General features: G+C 39.6%; 2 protein-coding genes across 5 annotated transcripts in view; both read right to left on the bottom strand.

Annotated features, from left to right (window-relative positions):
* Positions 1–8,582, bottom strand: part of LOC137976329 (transcriptional adapter 2-alpha-like) — a 17,240-nt gene extending 8,658 nt beyond the window's left edge. The window contains exons 1-11 of the mRNA XM_068823629.1: positions 8,502–8,582; positions 8,308–8,420; positions 5,437–5,496; positions 5,138–5,229; positions 4,890–4,930; positions 3,292–3,354; positions 2,496–2,546; positions 1,966–2,054; positions 1,782–1,854; positions 181–244; positions 1–23 (exon numbers count right to left, since the gene is read on the bottom strand). The exon at positions 1–23 is cut by the window's left edge and continues 21 nt beyond it. Of these exons, the coding sequence (XP_068679730.1) occupies positions 1–23; positions 181–244; positions 1,782–1,854; positions 1,966–2,054; positions 2,496–2,546; positions 3,292–3,354; positions 4,890–4,930; positions 5,138–5,229; positions 5,437–5,496; positions 8,308–8,420; positions 8,502–8,520 (688 nt within the window). The 5' untranslated portion in view covers positions 8,521–8,582. The remainder of the gene's footprint in view (positions 24–180; positions 245–1,781; positions 1,855–1,965; positions 2,055–2,495; positions 2,547–3,291; positions 3,355–4,889; positions 4,931–5,137; positions 5,230–5,436; positions 5,497–8,307; positions 8,421–8,501) is intronic.
* A 2,616-nt stretch (positions 8,583–11,198) lies between these two features.
* On the bottom strand, positions 11,199–18,824 carry LOC137975424 (uncharacterized). 4 transcript variants are annotated; one of them, XM_068822545.1, is made up of 8 exons: positions 18,732–18,824; positions 18,538–18,650; positions 16,774–16,902; positions 15,888–15,947; positions 15,457–15,600; positions 15,195–15,364; positions 13,164–13,283; positions 11,199–11,932 (listed from the first exon to the last, which is right to left on the bottom strand). In XM_068822545.1, exons 5-8 carry the CDS (start codon positions 15,530–15,532, stop codon positions 11,792–11,794), a joined length of 507 nt encoding a protein of 168 aa, XP_068678646.1. In that variant the 5' UTR covers positions 15,533–15,600; positions 15,888–15,947; positions 16,774–16,902; positions 18,538–18,650; positions 18,732–18,824; the 3' UTR covers positions 11,199–11,791. The 4 variants fall into 4 exon arrangements, with proteins under 4 accessions (XP_068678646.1, XP_068678647.1, XP_068678645.1 ...); XM_068822546.1 differs by having other exon boundaries at positions 15,457–15,546; XM_068822544.1 differs by lacking the exon at positions 16,774–16,902.
* Between the last annotated feature and the right edge of the window lie 1,643 nt (positions 18,825–20,467).

Raw genomic sequence — 20,467 nt, 5'->3', positions numbered from 1 at the left:
GGAGTCCATATTTCCTTACAATTCTGGAAGACAGAGAAACAATAATATTCTGTTACAAAATTTGACTGAGGTCAATTGGACACAAAAACAAGACTTAAATGGTACATCTTATGATGTCACTGTTACGAGGCAGTCCTCAAAGAGTGAAGTTATATTAAACACTGTCAACTGTCAACTTACCGTTTCCTGTAGAATCTTTGTTGAAGCCTTGAAAGAAAAATTTCAACAGCAGCAATTTTCAGCTCTGCAAAGATTTGAATTTAGAAACATCATGAATAAAACGAAAATCTGAGGGTACTAATCACTGCTTTTCACTAGCAGTCCAAGACTCTTAGTACCAGTAATATATTTTATTATATGGAGGAGAGTGTTTTACTGGGAACTTAACCACTTGTAGATTCCATACGCCACTTCATCCGGGACCAGAGTGGCGTATTTTCCGTATGTCACCTTTGTGAGTGTCATATCGTTCAATGACGTCACGATTCCCGCCTTTTTTTCCTCGCCTTTTTTTATAAAGCCCAGCCATATTTGTAAAACTTGACTACTTTGAAAGACAATAAAATCGGAAATATTCAATATTTAGTCTCCATGTAGTAAAGAGAACATTACATGTTGGCTCGAAGATATGAATTTTGTATTGTTCTTGCCACTCGAACATAAAATTCATATCTTCTCGCCACCGTGTAATATCCTCTATTATGTACATGAACTAAGTAGCAAGTTGATCAAAAGTACCCTCTAATGGCAGGGACATAGTTTTTGATTGCTTAATCAATAATTGACACCTCAAACGCCCTAAGACTGCCCCAGTTGACAAGTAAAATCATCAGGCGTTAAACAGAGTAAAATCTGTGAAGTCTCACTCCCAGAGATCAATGGATCAAAGAGATTAAATTTTGTTTTTTCCAATAGTAGTGACTTGGAAGTACATATGTATTAGGAAAAAAATCTGAATGCTTCCTTGCAGTTGCTGGGGTCAAGCTTACAACCTTTCAATAATTTATTTAGTACGACTCCGGATACTCTACTACTGAACTATAGGAGACTTGGGGGAACTACCCATTTTTAAAAATAACAACTACTGTAGGTCAAGTTGACAACCATCCAGCTATACGAGTAGGACTAAAACTGTCAAAAAGGTGCATTCTTGCTACGTTGTTATGACACCTGTCATTCGGTCATCTGCTTTATAAAGCTGTTGCTACACGTTGGAACTTTTAGCTGAAACTTGTATGCAATGACACTGCAAAAGAAGTTTCAGGAGGCATTGCACCGTGTAACATGGTCAATTTCGAGAAACTGTTTTGAACTCCTGTTGCGAGACAAGTTTCATAAAAAGCAGAGCCACTTTCTACTTCTACACCGGTCGCAGTAATACCGATAATTGCAGTGGTGATAAAAACAGGAGTTTTACGGCGTAACACCACTTCACGAAACTGGTATCGCTTGGTCTTGTTACGCTACTCTGCATAAGCCAATCAGAAACTGGCTATATTAGGCCTTGTTAACAACATTTTGAGACCAGTTCCAACGTTTCCAAAAGAGTTTCAACCTTTTACACACCGTGCAACACCTACTGAAACTTAAATATTTAACAGCAAGTTAATTTGTCTGCATATGATGCTTGTGCTTTGTGTTTGTGCCCCTAAAATGAAAAAAAGCCTATCCACAGGACCATTGCCGCAAAAACAAGCTGTGTATCGCTTTTAGGAAACCCATAACCAAGCAAGAAATTACCTATTCTGTGTGCCAATTACCTAAAATTCAAAATTTCTTACCTCTAAGAATGTCAGACTCTGAGGTATCAAACTCAATGTCTTTTATATCAACCTCAGCATAGTTGTCATATTCCTGTCAAACAAGTCACAGATTTTTAGCACCAGTTTCACAAGATCAGGTCCAACGTGAGTTGAAAAATGTGAATCTTTTGGAATTTAATAATAATTATTGACAGCATCATACCACTTCAAAATCTCCCCTGCATGGCATATATCCAGACATTTCAAAGCTCTTTGCTGAGTCCATCTGAGGACGTGGAGGATCTTCCGATGCTGAATACAAATGACCAGTCGTAACAACATTAATATTGGTACATGTGTATTTATTTAATAAAAGTAAGTTAAGATAGCAACTGGGAAAAGCTGACCACTAAATTCAATAGTTGTGCATCACACAGCCATGTGAGAGGTGATGGGTTCTAATAATCCAATGTGAACCAAAGTTCAGGGGTCCTTAAGTAACTGACAGTGTCTATATTCATTTCACAATCATGAAGAGGGTCAGCACTGCCTTTGCAATCACAGATGAAATACGTAGACTTTTGAGTCTTGATGAAATGAGGACAATATTAAGTGTAGACATGAAATAAAAGCCAAAGTTGGGAAGTTTGCTGCTACTCTCTTCCAAAATAAAATTATAATAATAATAATTATTATTATTAATATACTCTGACTACTATATGCTAAACAAATAAAAATGAATGAATTCCTTGCCTTTAAATGGAACACCAGGGAGTGGTGCCCTCACAGCAACTGGCCTCAGTTCTAAAAATCAAAATCAAAGTCAAATTTGAATCAAGAAGAGAAATGATATTTTCACACCAAAGATATGGAGGACATTACATGGTGGCAAGAAGAGAAGAATTTATGTTCTCGTGGCAAGAATAATATCTTGTTCTTGCCACGGGAAAATAAAATTCATATCTTTGAGCTAATTAACATGTACGTGTAACTTCCTTTTCATTATATGGACAATAAATATTAAAGGTAGAGATTGAAAGGCAGGCTTTAATACAAATACTGGGTATTAATACAAACAAAAAATGCCAGAAAAAAGTCAGGAATCATGACCTCCTTGCTCAATATGACCCCTCCAGTTGCAAACAAAAAATATGCCACTCGGTTCCTGGATTTACATGTACAGCTGTAGTAGTAGTATAATGATTCTACAAATGTCTTAGTTCCCAGTAAAACACTCCCATGCATATAATAAGTGGTTTTTCTAAAGTTTGCCGTGGAGTGTGCTTTCAGAGAGGCACAGGTCAGGTCCCATAGATGTAAACCAATAAAATGAGGAAAAAGGCAGGGACCGGAGTTCCTGGTGTTGTGATCTCACCTCTATAGTGCACTATGTCTTTATAAATTGAAGCCCTGCTCTGTTATGTGATCATGACCATTAGAGGAAGATGGTCCAGTAGTTTTGCAGCTTCAAGTTTTAAATACTGCAGTGTATAAACATTATTAAGCTCTTAAATTACATTGTTTCCTTTACATTAACTTACTTCCACACCTGGAATCTGAAGATCATTGCATGGCTCATCAATGTAGCTTCTCAGGTAATGTTCCTCGCATTCTGTAGGGTAAGGAACACTATTATACTTTTAACCATTTTGCCTCACAAAAAAGACACACAGATTTTACTCGACTAACACCAGACCAGGAGGGTTGGAGGGTTATTTGTGAAAGAACTTGGGAATCCAGATGTATGGAGGGCGAATACAGTCATTGGGGCAACCCTAATTCTCTCCAGAAGCCACTCAAGTCTCTCTAAGCCCCAGATCTGGGGCAGGGTTTAAGCAGCATTTTAACGCCTGCAGAGTTTGAAGAAAATCATCTTGCAGGTTATTCTGTTTACAGAAAGTCAATAATAGTAATTATTCTTATATTTATTTATCATCATTACACAGATTTTATGTTTTTGAAAGTATTCCCATTTGCTTGAACCGTGTCACACGTGACCATCACCTGCAGCTATTTCGATTCTTTAGTAATACTTCGACTTGCAGAGAAGGGCAATTATTTCCCTGTGGAACTTCAGAAATTTGAATGGAATCTTGAAAGATTTTCTTAAAACTCCCCCGAAAGCGACTGTGTCTTCCCACATGAATTGTGACTTGATGTTAAGTGATTTTACTTCATAAGACCTTGCACACAATTCCAATCATGCTAGAGCAGAAGTACTTTCAGGTCTGACGTTAAATCACCAAACACAAGGCTTTCCATGTCAATCAAATAGCAGGTTACCATGTTTTGGCTGCTAACAGCTAAAGACAATGCAAAAGATTTGAACCATTTGAAAACGTTTCTTTTTTTATTAAAAAAAAAAAGGAAAAACAAGACAAATGAGAGTATAAAGTGGTCTGCCACAGGTGTCCCACTTAACAAATGTGGAAAAAAAAAATTTTGTCCGACAAGGGTAGCTGCATGTCAGGTCAAACCTTGTCCCTAGCCTGACATATTAGAGGCTTATGGCAAAAAATTATTTGCAGGCTTACATTTTGATTTCTCGCTCCATTGAATTGGGGCAGGTGTGGTCGGACAAAAGCAAACGAAACATTTTTTGTAGCATGACATCAAACCATGGACAGGGGGGAAGACATGGCCAGTTTTTGGACAAATGGATAATGGAGTTTCAGTGGCTGCATACATGTATGAAAGGTACATGTACATGTAACAAAGGATTGCAAGGGTTGTTCAAAGGCCGGAAATAAAAAGTTCTTTTACTTCTGGATGCAAAAATTTTCAAAGAGCAAACAAAATCTTTAAAGAGCAGCTTCACTGCAGGAACTTCAGCCTCATCAATTACAGTACTCTACCTATCTTTGATTGCCCGTACCAAAAACTGTATTTATATGATGTGTTAAGTTAAAGTTGCAAAACAAAAGCATAAACAATAAAGACAAGTTACCACTGAAGTCAAAATATTTTATTTGCCACTAGTAATTTTCTGTAAGGAGGACACTGAGAATATTGGAACCCACCAAAAATGCCAGGGACCCCAATTTGGCAAGACATGTGGGTTCCAGGACCCAAAATGAAAGATTCAAGCGCCATCCCTGTCATTATCATCATCACTTCCAAAAACACTATGTACAGACTCATGATCACCTTGCTCAGTTTTACTTTGAACCTTTTTGGCAACCTCTTTCCTGCATAAGAAATATTCATAAAAATTTATCATAATTAGCACTATTATTCACGGAGTCAGTGCAGTAAACATTTACCTGAGTGCTACACTGCGAAACAAACAATGCGACTTGCAACTTCAAAACCTTTTAAATATTGATTCAGATTCTCTTTATATACATGACTACACATGCGACTATTTTCCACTCATAACTCAGTCAATATCTTACCAGTTCTGAAAACCACAATCAAAGATTCCATCTAGCAGATCTATTTCTTCTTGAGCAGTCCAACTCTTGTCTAAAACTGGAAAGTTGTTGCTCTGTACAAGTGGGATAAAACAAAGCAGTAAGTACAAGAACTAGTGTCATGTGTAAAGTACACACCGAAAAGATGCATTTTAAAAATTGCACACAAATCAAAATGTTTTGATGTTAAAGAAAGTCTGCCAAATAAACTCTTCACACACTTGGTGTTGAAAAAAATTCTAAAGCATCAATAAGGCATCAAGTTGACATCTTGTACTTACAACTATTTCATAACTGTGGTCATTGCAGTGGTCTTTCTCCTCAGCTCCTCTTGAGAAACACTGAAAGGAAAAGCCTCCAGTAATTTCATTGAATCTGATGTCGTTACACACAATATTAACTTTTCCATAAATGTCATAAAATCTGGAACTTTGTCCCCAACCATACAATCTTTGGACCTTTTCAAAGCAGCTACCTTGTCCAAAGTCAGGCAAATGAAGGTGGCTGTGCACCTCTGCTACCCTGCAAGCAGGGTCTCCTTCGATCTTCCCAGATCTCAGTCGGGAAGAGGAAGAGATCTCTGCCAGGCGCCTCGACATTTCGTATTGAGCATGCGCTCAAAATTCAAATGTATTTATGTGTCAGTCACACGTGACCAGTAACTGCAAAACCACAAAACGAAAACAAACAGTCCGGATATTTTCGAACAACTCTGGCAAACACATGACAACCAAGGAATTATTTCCTTGAAATCACAAGATTCCATTTCACTTTTTACTGAAAAGATCATAGATTTCCATCTGGCAGACTAGTTTCGGTAAGCGACATAAGGAGGAAATAGTAATGGGAATTTAGATAGTTCAAAATCGCCACACTGCTGTAAATTTCCAAAAAAGGACATTGATGATGCGTGGCAATTGATCATGTGCAAAAATAAATGAAAAACAGGTTTGACAAGTTGAACTGGACTGACTCATCCATTCCTTTGGATGAGCGGCAAATGAAAGAACGTTAAGGTACAGAGTCTTTGTCCCATTCCTGAATTATCTAGGAAGATCGAAGGAGACTCTGTTTGCAGGGTGCACCTCTGCAGGCTGTAAAATGGCCACTACTTCACTTAGTTTGCTTCAGGGAGCAGGGATGGTACAGAGGTGCGAGCCCTCGCTTCTCACCAATGTGTCCCAGGTTTGATTCCCAGAGTTGGCTTCTTCACATGTGGGTCGAGTTTGTTGGTTCTCTACTCTGCTCCGTGAGTTTTTCCTCTGGGTTCTACGGTTTTTCCGCTCTCCTCAAAAGCCAACCTATGGGTTGATTTGACTTGATTTCTTTACAGTATCCCCAGTTAGTGCTTTAGCGCTAAATACTCTTGATACTTAAATTAAGAAAAGGATCTTGATATCAGCAGGCAAGTCAGAAATTTAAAGGAAACGACAAAACGTTTGAGATTACAAGACATGTTTCGACAGAAACTTCTGTCATCTTCAGTTGATTAATGTGCAAAGCGTTAAGTTGAGTTTATAAGTAGGAAAAAGTGCTAACTATGCCAGTAACAATGGAATGTACATAAAACATGCGCTACTGCAATGATTTGGACATCCAACTAGTTTTTTCCTCCTTTAAGATAGGCAACTTGCTTGGTGTGAAAGACCCTATCCCTGGCGGGCTTTGTTCACATGTGGTTTATAAGTTTGCATGTGCGGGCTGTAATGCCTGTTATGTCGGCGAAATAATCTGGCATTTTTCCACACGTGTGCGTGAGCACTTAGTCAGCGATAGGGCCTCTCACATCTTCAAACACCTACAGAATTCCGAACATTGTCGCACCCTGTCTTCAGGGAACTGTTTCCATATTTTAGATCACGCCTCTATGACTTTTCAACTCAAGATAAAAGAGGCTTTTCATATTTAAAGAGAACAACCTTCTCTTAATCAACAATTGCATCACGTAAATCTAAAACTATCCTTTTATTATTCTCACATTGTCACGTTTTATGTACATTCCGTTGTTACTGGCATGATCAGCACTTTTTCCTACTTATAAATTCAACTTAACGCTTTGTACATTAATCAACTGAAGATGACAGAAGTTTCTGTCGAAACATGTCTTGTAATCTCAAAAGTTTTGTCGTTTTCTTTAAATTATTAAGAAAAACAGTCTGTCAGTTTGGGTGGAAACCATCTCTGTCTTCTCTTTGGTATTTCAAGAATTGCAAAACTTTGAAACAGTTAATTTTTTCCTCAACCTGGGGCCAGTTGTTCGAAGCCTGGTTAGCGCTAACCGTTGGTTAAGAGGTATCAAATCCTATACGTTTCCATGGTATTTAATGCTGGTTCTAACCATGCTTTGAGCAACCCGGGTCAGGGCTAAATTGAATGAAGTAGAGTTTGCACTAATCTGGAGTAACTTTGAGACGGAATGTTATCCCGGTGTCTGACATTTGCAGACTGCCTACAAATAGCACTGATAAACATTATTTAAGTCTAAGCACCCATTTCAAATAGCGCTGATAAACATTATTTAAGTCTAAGCAAAAACCCATAAGGGTTGAAACGTGTAACGCGCGTTCACAGCTTCCGAATATTCAGTGCGAACTGATTGGTTGAATGTTTCAGTGCTAAGTACCATATTTGGAAACCCCTAGCTCTTGTTGTTCCAAATATGGTACTTAGCAAATTGAATATTCAGAAGCTTGTTTCCCAGCACACAAGGGGCCGTTACACGTTTCAACCCTTATGAGTTTCTGGTCTAAGCACCCATTTTAAAACGGTTGGCTTTCAATAATAATTGTGATTTAGGGTTAGTTTGCAGTCTGCAGTCTGCAAATGTCAGACACCGATGTTTTATCCTCCCATCTAGGGGAATAAGTAGTACATGTAGTTAATAGAGGAGGATTGTCAGCTGAAACATTGATTCAATTGACTATACTTTTAACAGAAATTATTCTTTAAGTACATGAAATAAACTGATAAAGGCCTGTATGAGTCTGAAGATGAAGTTAACAACAGCAGTCAAAGCGACTTGCTGACTTGCTGCTGAAAAAAGAGCAGCTTCTGCAGGTACCGGAGCAGAAATTACGTAATCTTAAGTAAGCCAAGAACACAATGCTTTCTGGTACCTACAGAAAGCCCGAAAAAAGAGCTTCAAGACTTACCTCTAAACAAAGCGTGACTTTGGTGAAACAACTACAACATCTGATGTATGGTTCATTTAACACAACGTGGCATTTCAAGCACTTGTTCACGTCTTCACTGGTTAACTGGCCATCTACGAAAAGGGAAATTCCTCAGAATATACCGGCAAAAGTGTGCAAATGCCTACATTTCAATAAAAGCATCAGCCACAAACCTTCCTCGAGAACAGCCATTTTTTCAAAACACGCACGTTTTCCAGAGTCGAAGACTGGGACGAGAACCTCCCCAATTCTTACCTTGCCTCCTGGTATGCATGGGCCCGTTTCTCGAAAGTCCCGAAAACTTTTCGGGCCCGAAAAGCCATTTGTGAACCTGCCAACCGCTTGTTCAGGGAAGCCGATCTTTTAACAGGTTTTCAAGGTAACTAAACTCAAACTGACTGTGAAGTTTGATGACTTAAATCGTCTTCGTTCTTGAGGTACAGAGGGAATTGTGACACCCGGAAATGGCCCGTAAAGTTTCGGGACTTTTGAGAAACGGGCCCCTGGTTGTCTCAGTTATGGTATGTTCTTAGCATTTCCGGCCGTTTCAGCCAATCCCATAGTGTGTTTTTATTCGACATTAAAATTTCGAAATCCAGGTAAGGAATCGAATGGAACGACACGTAAATGTTGGGGAAAACTTTTTTGGATATCTGGGCGATGCCTGACGCGAATTGGTCCAAAAAATTCGGAATTTAATTCCGTTACGACAGGAATTGAGTAATTGCTTCAATACTTGTTGATGCTGATTGGTTTCGAGTGGCCAACCGAAAAATGCTGTTCTATTTCTTCAATTTACCACATGAAATTATCGAAGTTTTCAATGGAAACTTCTGGTCAAATTGAAAGCGTCCCAGGTCTTCGTTTCTTCAAATTCTTTCCTTTTGAAGATACTGAAGCACCAATGCCACCCAAAATACGCCAAAGTTGTTTTGGAGCTATGAGGAAAAAAGTATGATAGATGGGAGTCGATACCCAATCTCCTTTCAAGGCAATCCGATTTCAGTAGGGCAATATCCTTTTAGTATATACTAAAACAGTGGATAGCGTTGAACTCACGCGCTGATTGGCTCGTCAAACTCCGAATATCCTGTGCTATTTACCTCCGAGCAACTCGTGAAAAAATGGCGTCCCGATTTGCATCCGTGACAAGTGAAGAAAATATCCAAATTAATTTTTTCTGCTGTATATTATATTGCTGTTTTAGTACATACTAAAACAACTATTAACCTCAGTGTCGGTGGCTAGCGTTGGATGATTTACTTCCACTTCGGTGAATAGTTGTTAAATACTATACTATCTTTTTTTTTCGATGTTTTTTCGATTTTTTATCCAGACAAGCCAGTCAGGCTAGGCTTTCTATAGCGGCACCAGCTCCCGATGAACATCGCAAATTGACACAGAGGTGAAAAAGTCGCAAGAGTCGAAAAGCTATAGTTACTTGCCTTAGTCAACGAATTAAGTTTTGTAATCGCTTACCTCTGCTTTAGACGCGACTACGGCAACTCATCACAAGTAGCCAATAGCATAAATGAGAAGACGTTTTTCCCGCATGATACTTTCACGTGTCACAATCTTCTCCTATTTCAGATTCCACTAAGGCGAAGCCATTAAAGGAAAAGGAAAGGAAAGGAAAGGAACTTTATTTAAGTGTCTAGTCGTTCTAGCGCTGGAGCGCTAACTGGGGACACTGTAAACTGAAATGAACAATGAAAGTAAATCAAGGAAAATGTCGGTTTGTGAGGAGAGGGGAGACCGGAGTACCCGGAGAAAACCTCTCTGTGCAGAGTAGAGAACCAACAAACTCAACCCACATATGACGCCGAGTCTGGGAATCGAACCCTAGCCACATTGGTGGGAGGCGAGTGCTCTCACCACTGCGCCACCACTGCACCCCATAACGGGTGCTTAATTAATGGAAGAAAAATAGAGAATTGAGAATATTGTAGTGGAAGAAAAGGAAATGCATTTTAACGAATTTGTCACTGACCGGTGTATTTGCTTCAAAACTGCTGGAATGGTGGAATTATGAATTGTACAAAAAGCTTGAGCTTGAGGCTGCAAACTCAAAGCTCAAGTTTTGGCGCAATATGATGACGCTAAAGTTTCCCCTCTCAATTAAACTGATTTGATACGTGACTTTAATAGCTGAAGCGATACATCTGTTACCCAGTCTTATGAGAGCTTTCCAGGGCTACTTTACAATACTCTTTGGAAAACTTTGACCATACTGCAATCAGTTTGAAAAAAGAGAGATACCCCCGTTCGGAATATGGCCAGCCCACAATACCAGGGAATGCGTTAATTTTACTTCCAGCAACAACTGTGAACAGAGGTCTGCGATTTGTCATTCTTATTCAGGAAGACTACAGAAAGTTGCAAAGGTAGCGCTTTCGAATCCCCTTTCGTGTTGGTCCGAACGCGGTACGACCGCGCGACCTCCCATTTCACCCAGTTAATTAAGCTAATTGGCTGGCGGATCCACTTCGATTTGAACGGCGGTTCGAGTAGAGCAGTTCTGTTTAATTGTATAAACTCGAAACTCAATAAGTCATTATCATTTGTTGTTTTCCAACCGCGAGTGAAGTTTTCACGTGTATTTACACACCCAAGGGGGACTCCATTGTAAGCTATTGTACTAGAAAAAGGCGTTTGCTCTGAACGGGATTGTAGTTTTGTCGGACCAAATAAAACCAGGCTTTGTACTTTCTAATATTGCTAATAAAAAGGGAAGTTATGTCGAAAAAGACTGTAAAGGATCGCTCAAGACAAATTCATCTAAGACCAAAAGATATCCTCAACAAAGTGAATAAAATTGATTCTGAACGGGCTCCTTTACGTGACTTCAAGTGCTACTATGACCAAAAAAAATCACCTTTTATTTTTCTATGGATTTCAAAAGTACATGTACGTTAACTAAACAGTCAGTGACCCAAGTTTTAAGCCTTGATTTCCAAAGACACCTGTTTACTTTAACTGGAATTTTCCTATTTAATGGTCCGCCATTTAATGGTCCGCCATGTTGAGAGAGCTGGTTTGAAGAGAAAATGCCATCAAAAGTTCAATACTTAAGAATTTTTTACGTGACTGAATTATTTACAGTACGGGAGTTTCAGCCTTTCAGACTTGTAACTGATGTTTTGCATGTATAATAACTGCGTTTACACACTAAAACTTAAGCTAGTGAGTAAATGACGTCACTTCTCCTCAGATTCAACCCTCTGAGGTCCAATCGGTCAGTTTGGAACGTGAGTAATGGCGTCCCGTGAAATCCAAAACTTACTCTCAAAATAAACAGCCTCTGGATATAAAATCAAAGATTAAATTTTTACCAGTCCAGTTTTAAGCAATCACACTTTCAAAATCTGAAGGAAAAAAGGAAGAGATTTTTTTTATCATAGGAGCACTGATAAAATACAAATGATTCAGACAGGCATCTTTCTCTTTTCTCTGTTTAATGACATTATCTGAACGCGGCGATGTCGTGAGGCTGCTTTTCATCTTCAATTTCACCGCGCCTTCCTCCCCTAAAGCGTCTTATCCGACCAATCAGATAACAGAGCCGTTTATTAAACCCTCTGCAAGATGATCTCTCTGAAGTGACCTTCAAAAGAAACGAAGAAAATGATTTAGAAGGAACCCAGCAAGTCATTGATGTAGCTACCGGTAATAGATGAGACTTTTCAATTCAGTTTTTCAACAAATTCACGGATAAGCGCGTAACCTTCTTTGCTGCAAAAAACGAGCGAGTACCATTTTTTGGGTAAATGAGTAGAGAACTATCACGTAATTCGAATAGACTGTGTAAGATAAGACTTCATTAACTAATTTAAAAGTAGAGTGTAATGTGAAGTGCTAGGTTTCTTCCCAATATGAGCCATGTGAGCGTTGGCCCTACTAATGGAAATGGACCCACACAAGGACAGAAAAAAACTCAAATATGTACATATTCGTTGCCATGACTTTAACATCTTCAGTTCCCACGGCCTGCTCCCGTCTGACCTTGTAACTCAGTCAGCAGGGTAGCGGTGATCTAATCCGAAGGTCGTGGGTTCAATTCCCACACTGGTCAGAGTTTTTCTCTGTCCTTGTGTGGGCCCATTTCTGCCCATCTAGTTTCGAGGATATTGTTCCATTACATCAACTTAGCCCACGCTAAATCAACAACCTGATGAAATGATCTTACATGTTGGCACAAACGACATCAGACACTCATTTTTGACCCCGACATTATCTTTGATCTAGATTTATCGAGCGTAGCACCGCCGGTTACTGGCTATTCTCTTCGCAACACTGAAGATAAACTTCCTGTCCCCCTTCCCTGCACCAAAGTTCTTAAGGACAGTTTCAGGTATAGTGGTGCGCTGTTATGGAACAGTTTACCAACTCACTTGCGGCGCGCAGGATCTCTAGCATCTTTTCATACTGGCTGCAGCGGCTTCTTTTAATGTAATTCCTTAGTTAAACACGGCTCTCACCTTGTAGCTCAGTCGGTAGAGCAGCGGTGATCTAACCCGAAGGTCGTGGGTTCAATTCCCACCCTGGTCAGAGTTTTTCTCTGTCCTTGTGTGGGCCCATTTCCATTAGTAGGGCTAACGCTCACGTGGTTCATATGGGATAGAAATCTAGCAGTTCACATTACACTCTAATCAGTTAAGTCTTCTCATGTAAAGCAGTTTTTTTAATTTATTGTAGTTTTAGATAGTATATATTACGAATTTTTTAAACTAGTATTTTCATGAGTAGTACCTAATGTAACTGATGAGAATACCGTGAATAAACAAAGTTATTTCATTTGATTTGAACAAAATGCAGTAAAGATGTATGCTGCTTACTTGTTTCAGCCATTCGTCCAAAACTTTGTTTTTCAATGCCTCCTTGCACAACTTAGATTGCAGTAATTTGATTTCACTGTTCAGATTTCCTTCTCTGCTCTTTGATTGTCGCATCTCTTCCTGCAAAAGCGGAATGAGACGCTAGATAAGGTTAATGTCCTCCACTACCTGGTTGATCTCCTATAAGATAAAGTAATGTTTAAAAAACTATTAGCAGTGACATTAGCATAACCTCGTTTTCTCAGTCCGTACTGTAAGTTACGGACCGAGTTTTTTCCCGTTCATTTATGGCCCGCGCGCTTTGCTCTTGGCCGGCCATCAATCAACGGGAAAAATTAGGATCCGTAACTTACAGTACAGACCGAGAAAACGAGGTTACATGTAGTAAGACATTTATTATAGTCTCTGAGGTTAATCCGGTGCGCAGGTAAGGAAACTAGTCGAAGTCAAGCAGAAGCTTCAACTGCTACAAAGATTGCCGTGTCAGAATCCGAAAAAATAAATCTACTTGGCTGTTTGAAATAGTTGCTTGCAAGATTCAGAAACTATATGAAAAAAACTTGCTAGAGAATGTTTTATCGAAATTTCAAATTTAGCGGGCCGTACAGCGCGCCGTACTGTTCAATACGGCCCGCTGATTTAGCCAATCACAGCGTGCTTACTATGTCAGAGATATAATAAAAGAAAAACAACCTATGCCTTATTAGTATGCTTTATGTAAAGAATTGTAACAAGGAGATTTTTATCGCGTTTAAAAGCTCACGCATGCGCGCGTGGTTTTATGGATGACCTCAGATTGACTCTTTCGCTCATGAATTATTAATAAATTTTTGAAAGACCAATAAGGGGATCCTGGACTCCAAGAGACTTGGTTCTGGGTATTGTAGCAAGACCTGGATGGCATCGTTAAAGGAAAAGCTAGTCAACAATCCTAGTCCAGATGAAAGGGTCCGTTCATCTGAATGAATGTCTGACCCAAGGGAGGGATTCGTCCTCAGTTTTCTTTCGCCGAAAACAATTGTTGACTTGTTCCGTACTTACTGATCCCTAACATATTGTCTCAATTCTTTAGTTCTCCACTTTAACCCTTTGACGTCCTAACCGGTCTAAACCGGCCAGACTTAGTATTTTACTCTGTCTAACGCCAGACGATTTTACTCTTCAATTGGGAACCCCTGGGAGTCAATGGGTTAAAGTGGAAACCTTCGCTTGCCTCCAAGGAGATCCTCCTTAGTCTTTGGGTTGCAATCATGGCTAGTAACGTAACTTCATTGCATCTTCTGCCACCGCGATCATCCGCTGACAATTAAGCTAAGTAGTATAGAATGAAAGTTCTCCCGAAACCTATAGTTTAACGGCCTAGCTTCCGTAAATATCCTGTAGCTTTTGGTAGGACGTCTGCACTAAGGATCAGAACATCAAAATTTCGTTCTCCATTGCGAGGGGTCATGGTTTTTTTGTGAGCAGTCAACGTTTTGATAAATCCATTTTTTGAACATTTTTTAACCGATGGTTTGCGCATCAAACTGGTTTTAACGCAAATCTTAAACTATTTTTTTTAGTGGTATAGTAAGCCAAGAAAAAATCTGTTTCACTGTGCAGTTTTTTCTTTCAACGTTTCTCGCAATGCCATTTTACAAACGCTCTAACATTGCGAAACAAGTTGTTTTGCTGATGTTACACAAGGCAACGTTTCGTGCAACTTGTCCCGATTCGATGATCACATGAGGTTAAAGGAACATTTTGATTGGGTGGTGCCGCAAACCGTTGCACCACAAGTTACAGGATCCGGACAGATGTTACACTGCGCAATGCTCAAAAAATTCGTTGCAACGTTGCGTGAAGATTTGCGGAAAGCAGAACTCAATTCTACTTTCCGCAACGGTCTTTGCAACTTGTCTTGCAACTTTTGTGGCCATTGCAAGGTATGTTACGTTGCGCAATGATACGTGCAACTTGGCTCGTCACTTTCTCAGGTCCGCCGGTTCAAGCAGTCTCCATCTTCAGTCTGTTTTAGCTGTCTCTACTTACTTCTTTTGACTGTAGATTTTTGGTCAAGAGATTGCATTGCAATTCCTCTTGGCTCAAAGCACCCTTCATGTTCTGAATCTCAGATTCCATGTTTTTGATTGTATTCCTAAGATTCTTGTTTTCTACCAATAGATGATGGTTCCGGAGTTTCAATTTTTGTAGGATAAAACCTGAGACAAAAAACGAACTTCGCATTGATAAGTAGTATTGATTTTAGAGCCATTTTAATGTTCCATGAATTACTGTGGAGCACTTAACTTACCGACATACGTTCGCTGTTTCTCTTCACTGGTGATGTAAATTGCCCGATCCATTATTCGGGGGGAACCTTGAAACATCTTTCGACACAGTTCTACGAATTTGAAAAACAGGTGTAAAAGAAATCTGCCCTCAAAACCATCTCCTTCTGCAATAAATGGAAATAACGCTGCAGCTAAGTTTCCCGGTGAAGTATACTCATTTCATTAGCCAAATCGAGGTTGGAGATGAAAAAACCCTACCTGTGTTTACGATCAAATTGCAAGGAGAAAAATTGCAGTCGCAGAACTTACTTACTTACTTACACACCGAAAAGATGCATTTTAATTGCACACAAATCAAAATGTTTTGATGTTAAAGAAACTCTTCACACACTTGCTGTTGAAAAAAATTCTAAAGCATCAATAAGGCATCAAGTTGACATCTTGTACTTACAACTATTTCATAACTGTGGTCATTGCAGTGGTCTTTCTCCTCAGCTCCTCTTGAGAAACACTGAAAGGAAAAGCCTCCAGTAATTTCAATCTGATGTTGTTACATACAATATTAATTTTTCCCTAAATGTCATAAAATCTGAAACTTTCTCCCCACACATACAATCTTTGGACCTTTTCAAAGCAGCTACCTTGTCCAAAGTCAGGCAAATGAAGGTGGCTGTGCAACTCTGCTACCCTGCAAGCAGGGTCTCCCTCGATCTTCCCAGATCTCAGTCGGGAAGAGGAAGAAAACTCTGCCAGGCACCTCGACATTTTGTATTGAGTATGCGTTAATAAAAAATTCAAATGTATTTATGTATGACCAGTAACTGCAAAACCACAAAACGAAAACAAACAGTCCGGATATTTTTGAACAACTCTGGCAAACACATGACAACAAGGAATCATTTCCTTGGAATCGCAAGATTCCATTTCACTTTTTACTGAAAAGATTATAGATTTCCATATGGCAGACTAGTTTCGGTAACTGACATAAGGAGGAAATAGTCATGGGAATTTAGATACTGTAGCTAAAAATCGCCACACTAAATTTCCAAAAAAAGACATTAAAGATGCGTGGCAATTGATCATGTGCAAAAATAAAAAATATATAAAAAACAGGTTTGACAAGTTGAACTGGACTGACTCATCCATTCCTTTGGACGAGCGGCAAATGAAAGAATGTCAAGGTACAGAGTCTTTGTCCCATTCCTGAATTATCTAGGAAGATCGAAGGAGACTCTGTTTGCAGGGTGCACCTCTGCAGGCTGTAAAATGGCCACTACTTCACTTAGTTTGCTTCAGGGAGCAGGGATGGTACAGAGGTGCGAGCCCTCGCTTCTCACCAATGTGTCCCAGGTTTGATTCCCAGAGTTGGCTTCTTCACATGTGGGTCGAGTTTGTTGGTTCTCTACTCTGCTCCGTGAGTTTTTCCTCTGGGTTCTACGGTTTTTCCGCTCTCCTCAAAAGCCAACCTATGGGTTGATTTGACTTGATTTCTTTACAGTATCCCCAGTTAGTGCTTTAGCGCTAAATACTCTTGATACTTAAATTAAGAAAAGGATCTTGATATCAGCAGGCAAGTCAGAAATTTAAAGAAAACACTAAACCTTTTGAGATTACAAGACATGTTTCGACAAAAACTTCTGTCATCTTCAGTTGATTAATGTAAAAAGCGTTAAGTTGAATTTATAAGTAGAAAAAAGTGCTAATTATGCCAGTAACAATGGAATGTAGATAAAACATGCGCTACTGCAATGATTTGGACATCAAACTAGTTTTTTCCGCAGTTAAGAAAGGCAACTTGCTTGGTGTGAAAGACCCTATCCCTGGCGGGCTTCGTTCACGTGTGGTTTATAAGTTTGCAAGTGCGGGCTGTAATGCCTGTTATGTCGGCGAAATGATCCGGCATTTTTCCACACGTGTGCGTGAGCACTTAGTCAGTGATAGGGCCTCTCACATCTTCAAACACCTACAGAATTCCGAACATTGTTGCACCCTGTCTTCAGGGAACTGTTTCCATATTTTAGATCACGCCTCTACGACTTTTCAACTCAAGATAAAAGAAGCTTTCATATTTAAAGAGAACAACCTTCTCTTAATCAACAATTTCATCACATAAATCTAAAACTATCCTTTTAATTCTCACATTGTCACGTTTTATGTACATTCCGTTGTTACTGACATGATTAGCACTTTTTCCTACTTATAAATTCAACTTAACGCTTTGTACATTAATCAACTGAAGATGACAGAAGTTTCTGTCGAAACATGTCTTGTAATCTCAAAAGTTTTGTCGTTTTCTTTAAATTATTGAGAAAAACAGTCTATCAGTTTGGGTGGAAACCATCTCTGTCTTCTCTTTGGTATTTCAGGAATTGCAAAACTTTGAAACAGTTAATTTTTTCCTCAACCTGGGGCCAGTTGTTCGAAGCCTGGTTAGCGCTAACCGTTGGTTAAGAGGTATCAAATCCTGTACGTTTCCATGGTATTTAATGCTGGTTCTAACCATGCTTTGAGCAACCCGGGTCAGGGCTAAATTGAATGAAGTAGAGTTTGCACTAATCTGGAGTAACTTTGAGATGGAGTGTTATCCCGGTCTCTGACATTTGCAGACTGCAGAATGCAGACTGCCTACAAATAGCACTAATAAACATTATTTAAGTCTAAGCACCCATTTAAAATAGCGCTGATAAACATTATTTAAGTCTAAGCACCCATTTTAAAACGGTTAGCTTTCAATAATTGTGATTTAGGGTTAGTTTGCAGTCTGCAGTCTGCAAATGTCAGACACCGATGTTATCCTCCCATCTAGGGGAATAGGTAGTACATGTAGTTAATAGAGGAGGATTGTCAGCTGAAACATTGATTTAATTGACTATACTTTTAACAGAAATTATTCTTTAAGTACATGGAATAAACTGATAAAGGCCTGTATGAGTCTGAAGATGAAGATAACAACAGCAGTCAAAGCGACTTGCTGACTTGCTGCTGAAAAAAGAGCAGCTTCTGCAGGTACCGGAGCAGAGATTACGTAATCTTAAGTAAGCCAAGAACACAATGCTTTCTGGTACCGACAGAAAGCCCGAAAAAAGAGCTTCAAGACTTACCTCTAAACAAAGCGTGACTTTGGTGAAACAACTACAACATCTGATGTATGGTTCATTTAACACAACGTGGCATTTCAAGCACTTGTTCACGTCTTCACTGGTTAACTGGCCATCTACGAAAAGGGAAATTCCTCAGAATTTACCGGCAAAAGTGTGCAAATGCCTACATTTCAATAAAAGCATCAGCCACAAACCTTCCTCGAGAACAGCCATTTTTTCAAAACACGCACGTTTTCCAGAGTAGAAGACTGAGACGAGAACCTCCCCAATTCTTACCTTGCCTCCTGGTATGGGGCCCGTTTCGTCGCCCGTTTCTCGAAAGTCCCGAAAACTTTTCGGGCCCGAAAAGCCATTTATGAACCTGCCAACCGCTTGTTCAGGGAAGCCGATCTTTTAACAGGTTTTCAAGGTAACTAAACTCAAACTGACTGTGAAGTTTGATGACTTAAATCGTCTTCGTTCTTAAGGTATAGAAGGAATTGTGACACCCGGAAATGGCCCGTAAAGTTTCGGGACTTTTGAGAAACGGGCCCCTGATTGTCTCAGTTATGGTATGTTCTTAGCATTTCCGGCCGTTTCAGCCGATCCCATAGTGTGTTTTTATTCCACATTAAAATTTCGAAATCCAGGTAAGGAATCGAATGGAACGACACGTAAATGTTGGGGAAAATGTTTTTGGATATCTGGGCGATGCCTCGCGAATTGGTCCAAAAAATTCGGAATTTAATTCCGTTACGACAGGAATTGAGTAATTGCTTCAATACTTGTTGATGCTGATTGGTTTCCAGTGGCCAACCGAAAAATGCTGTTCTATTTCTTCAATTTACCACATGAAATTATCTAAGTTTTCAATGGAAACTTCTGGTCAAATTGAAAGCGTCCCAGGTCTTCGTTTCTTCAAACTCTTTCCTTTTGAAGATACTGAAGCACCAATGCCACCCAAAATACGCCAAAGTTGTTTTGGAGCTATGAGGAAAAAAGTATGATAGATGGGAGTCGATACCCAATCTCCTTTCAAGGCAATCCGATTTCAGTAGGGCAATATCCTTTTAGTATATACTAAAACAGTGGATAGCGTTGAACTCGCGCGCTGATTGGCTCGTCAAACTCCGAATATCCTGTGTTATTAAATTCTCAACCTCGGATAATGCAATTCTCGTGCTCTGATTGGTTCACTCAATCTCGGTTATCAGCTCATATACCCTAGTTTGACCTTATATGGTAAATGATTGCGCTTAGCGTTGCTAAACTAAAAACGTTTACGCCAGAAAGCGAAATTTCTTTCGGTATAAAGCAAAAGAAAAACGTTTTTGTGGAAAGTTTAGATCACTTTCGAAGCTTAGAGATACGCGAAAACGTAAGAAATGTTTTTGTGATGAGCCTGCGTCTGTCTGACCACGAGGTATTACACAACATCGCATCTTCATCAACTTTTTTCGATTTCGCTAGGATTTTCTCGCTTTTTTCGGTCGTATTTCGTACTTCTAAACTTTTGGAGTTTAAGGAATTTAATAAAACAATTATTCCATTCGCGCTTGTTGGATATGAGAGTGGTTATAGCCAACTCGGCGCTACGCGCCTCGTTGGCTATTTACCATCTCATATCCAACGCGCGCTCATGGAATAATTGTTAACTATTTACCTCCGAGCAACTCGTGAAAAAATGGCGTCCGATGTGCATCCGTGTCAAGTAAAGAAAACATCCAAATTAATTTTTTGTGCTGTACTGTTTAAGGAGGCAGTGTGGCCCAGTTGTTAGGGCGCTTTCCTTGAGATCCGGAGATCCCGGGTTCAAGACCCGCTCTGACCACTCGTTGAATTTGTTCCTGGTAGTCCCTGGTTCAACTTCCCAGCTGCACTTGTAAATAGCCAACTGGTTTGCCTCCGGCCAGTTGGGATTCTTAACAGTTGTTGTTGTTGTGTTCTGTTG

Source organism: Montipora foliosa, chromosome 11 (genome assembly GCF_036669935.1).
Source record: "Montipora foliosa isolate CH-2021 chromosome 11, ASM3666993v2, whole genome shotgun sequence".
Classification (NCBI taxonomy): Eukaryota; Metazoa; Cnidaria; class Anthozoa; order Scleractinia; family Acroporidae; genus Montipora; species Montipora foliosa.
The sequence above is the reverse complement of the archived record's forward strand: the minus strand, read 5'-3'. Positions and strand labels throughout refer to the sequence as shown.

Coding starts and splice junctions, on each gene's coding strand:
- LOC137975424 (XM_068822545.1), bottom strand. CDS start 15,532: ATGTTTCAAGGTTCCCCCCGAATAATGGATCGGGCAATTTACATCACC. Junction 15,365..15,456: donor GAAACAGCGAACGTATGTCG/GTAAGTTAAGTG, acceptor TTTTTGTCTCAG/GTTTTATCCTACAAAAATTG. Junction 13,284..15,194: donor AAAATCTACAGTCAAAAGAA/GTAAGTAGAGAC, acceptor CCGCTTTTGCAG/GAAGAGATGCGACAATCAAA.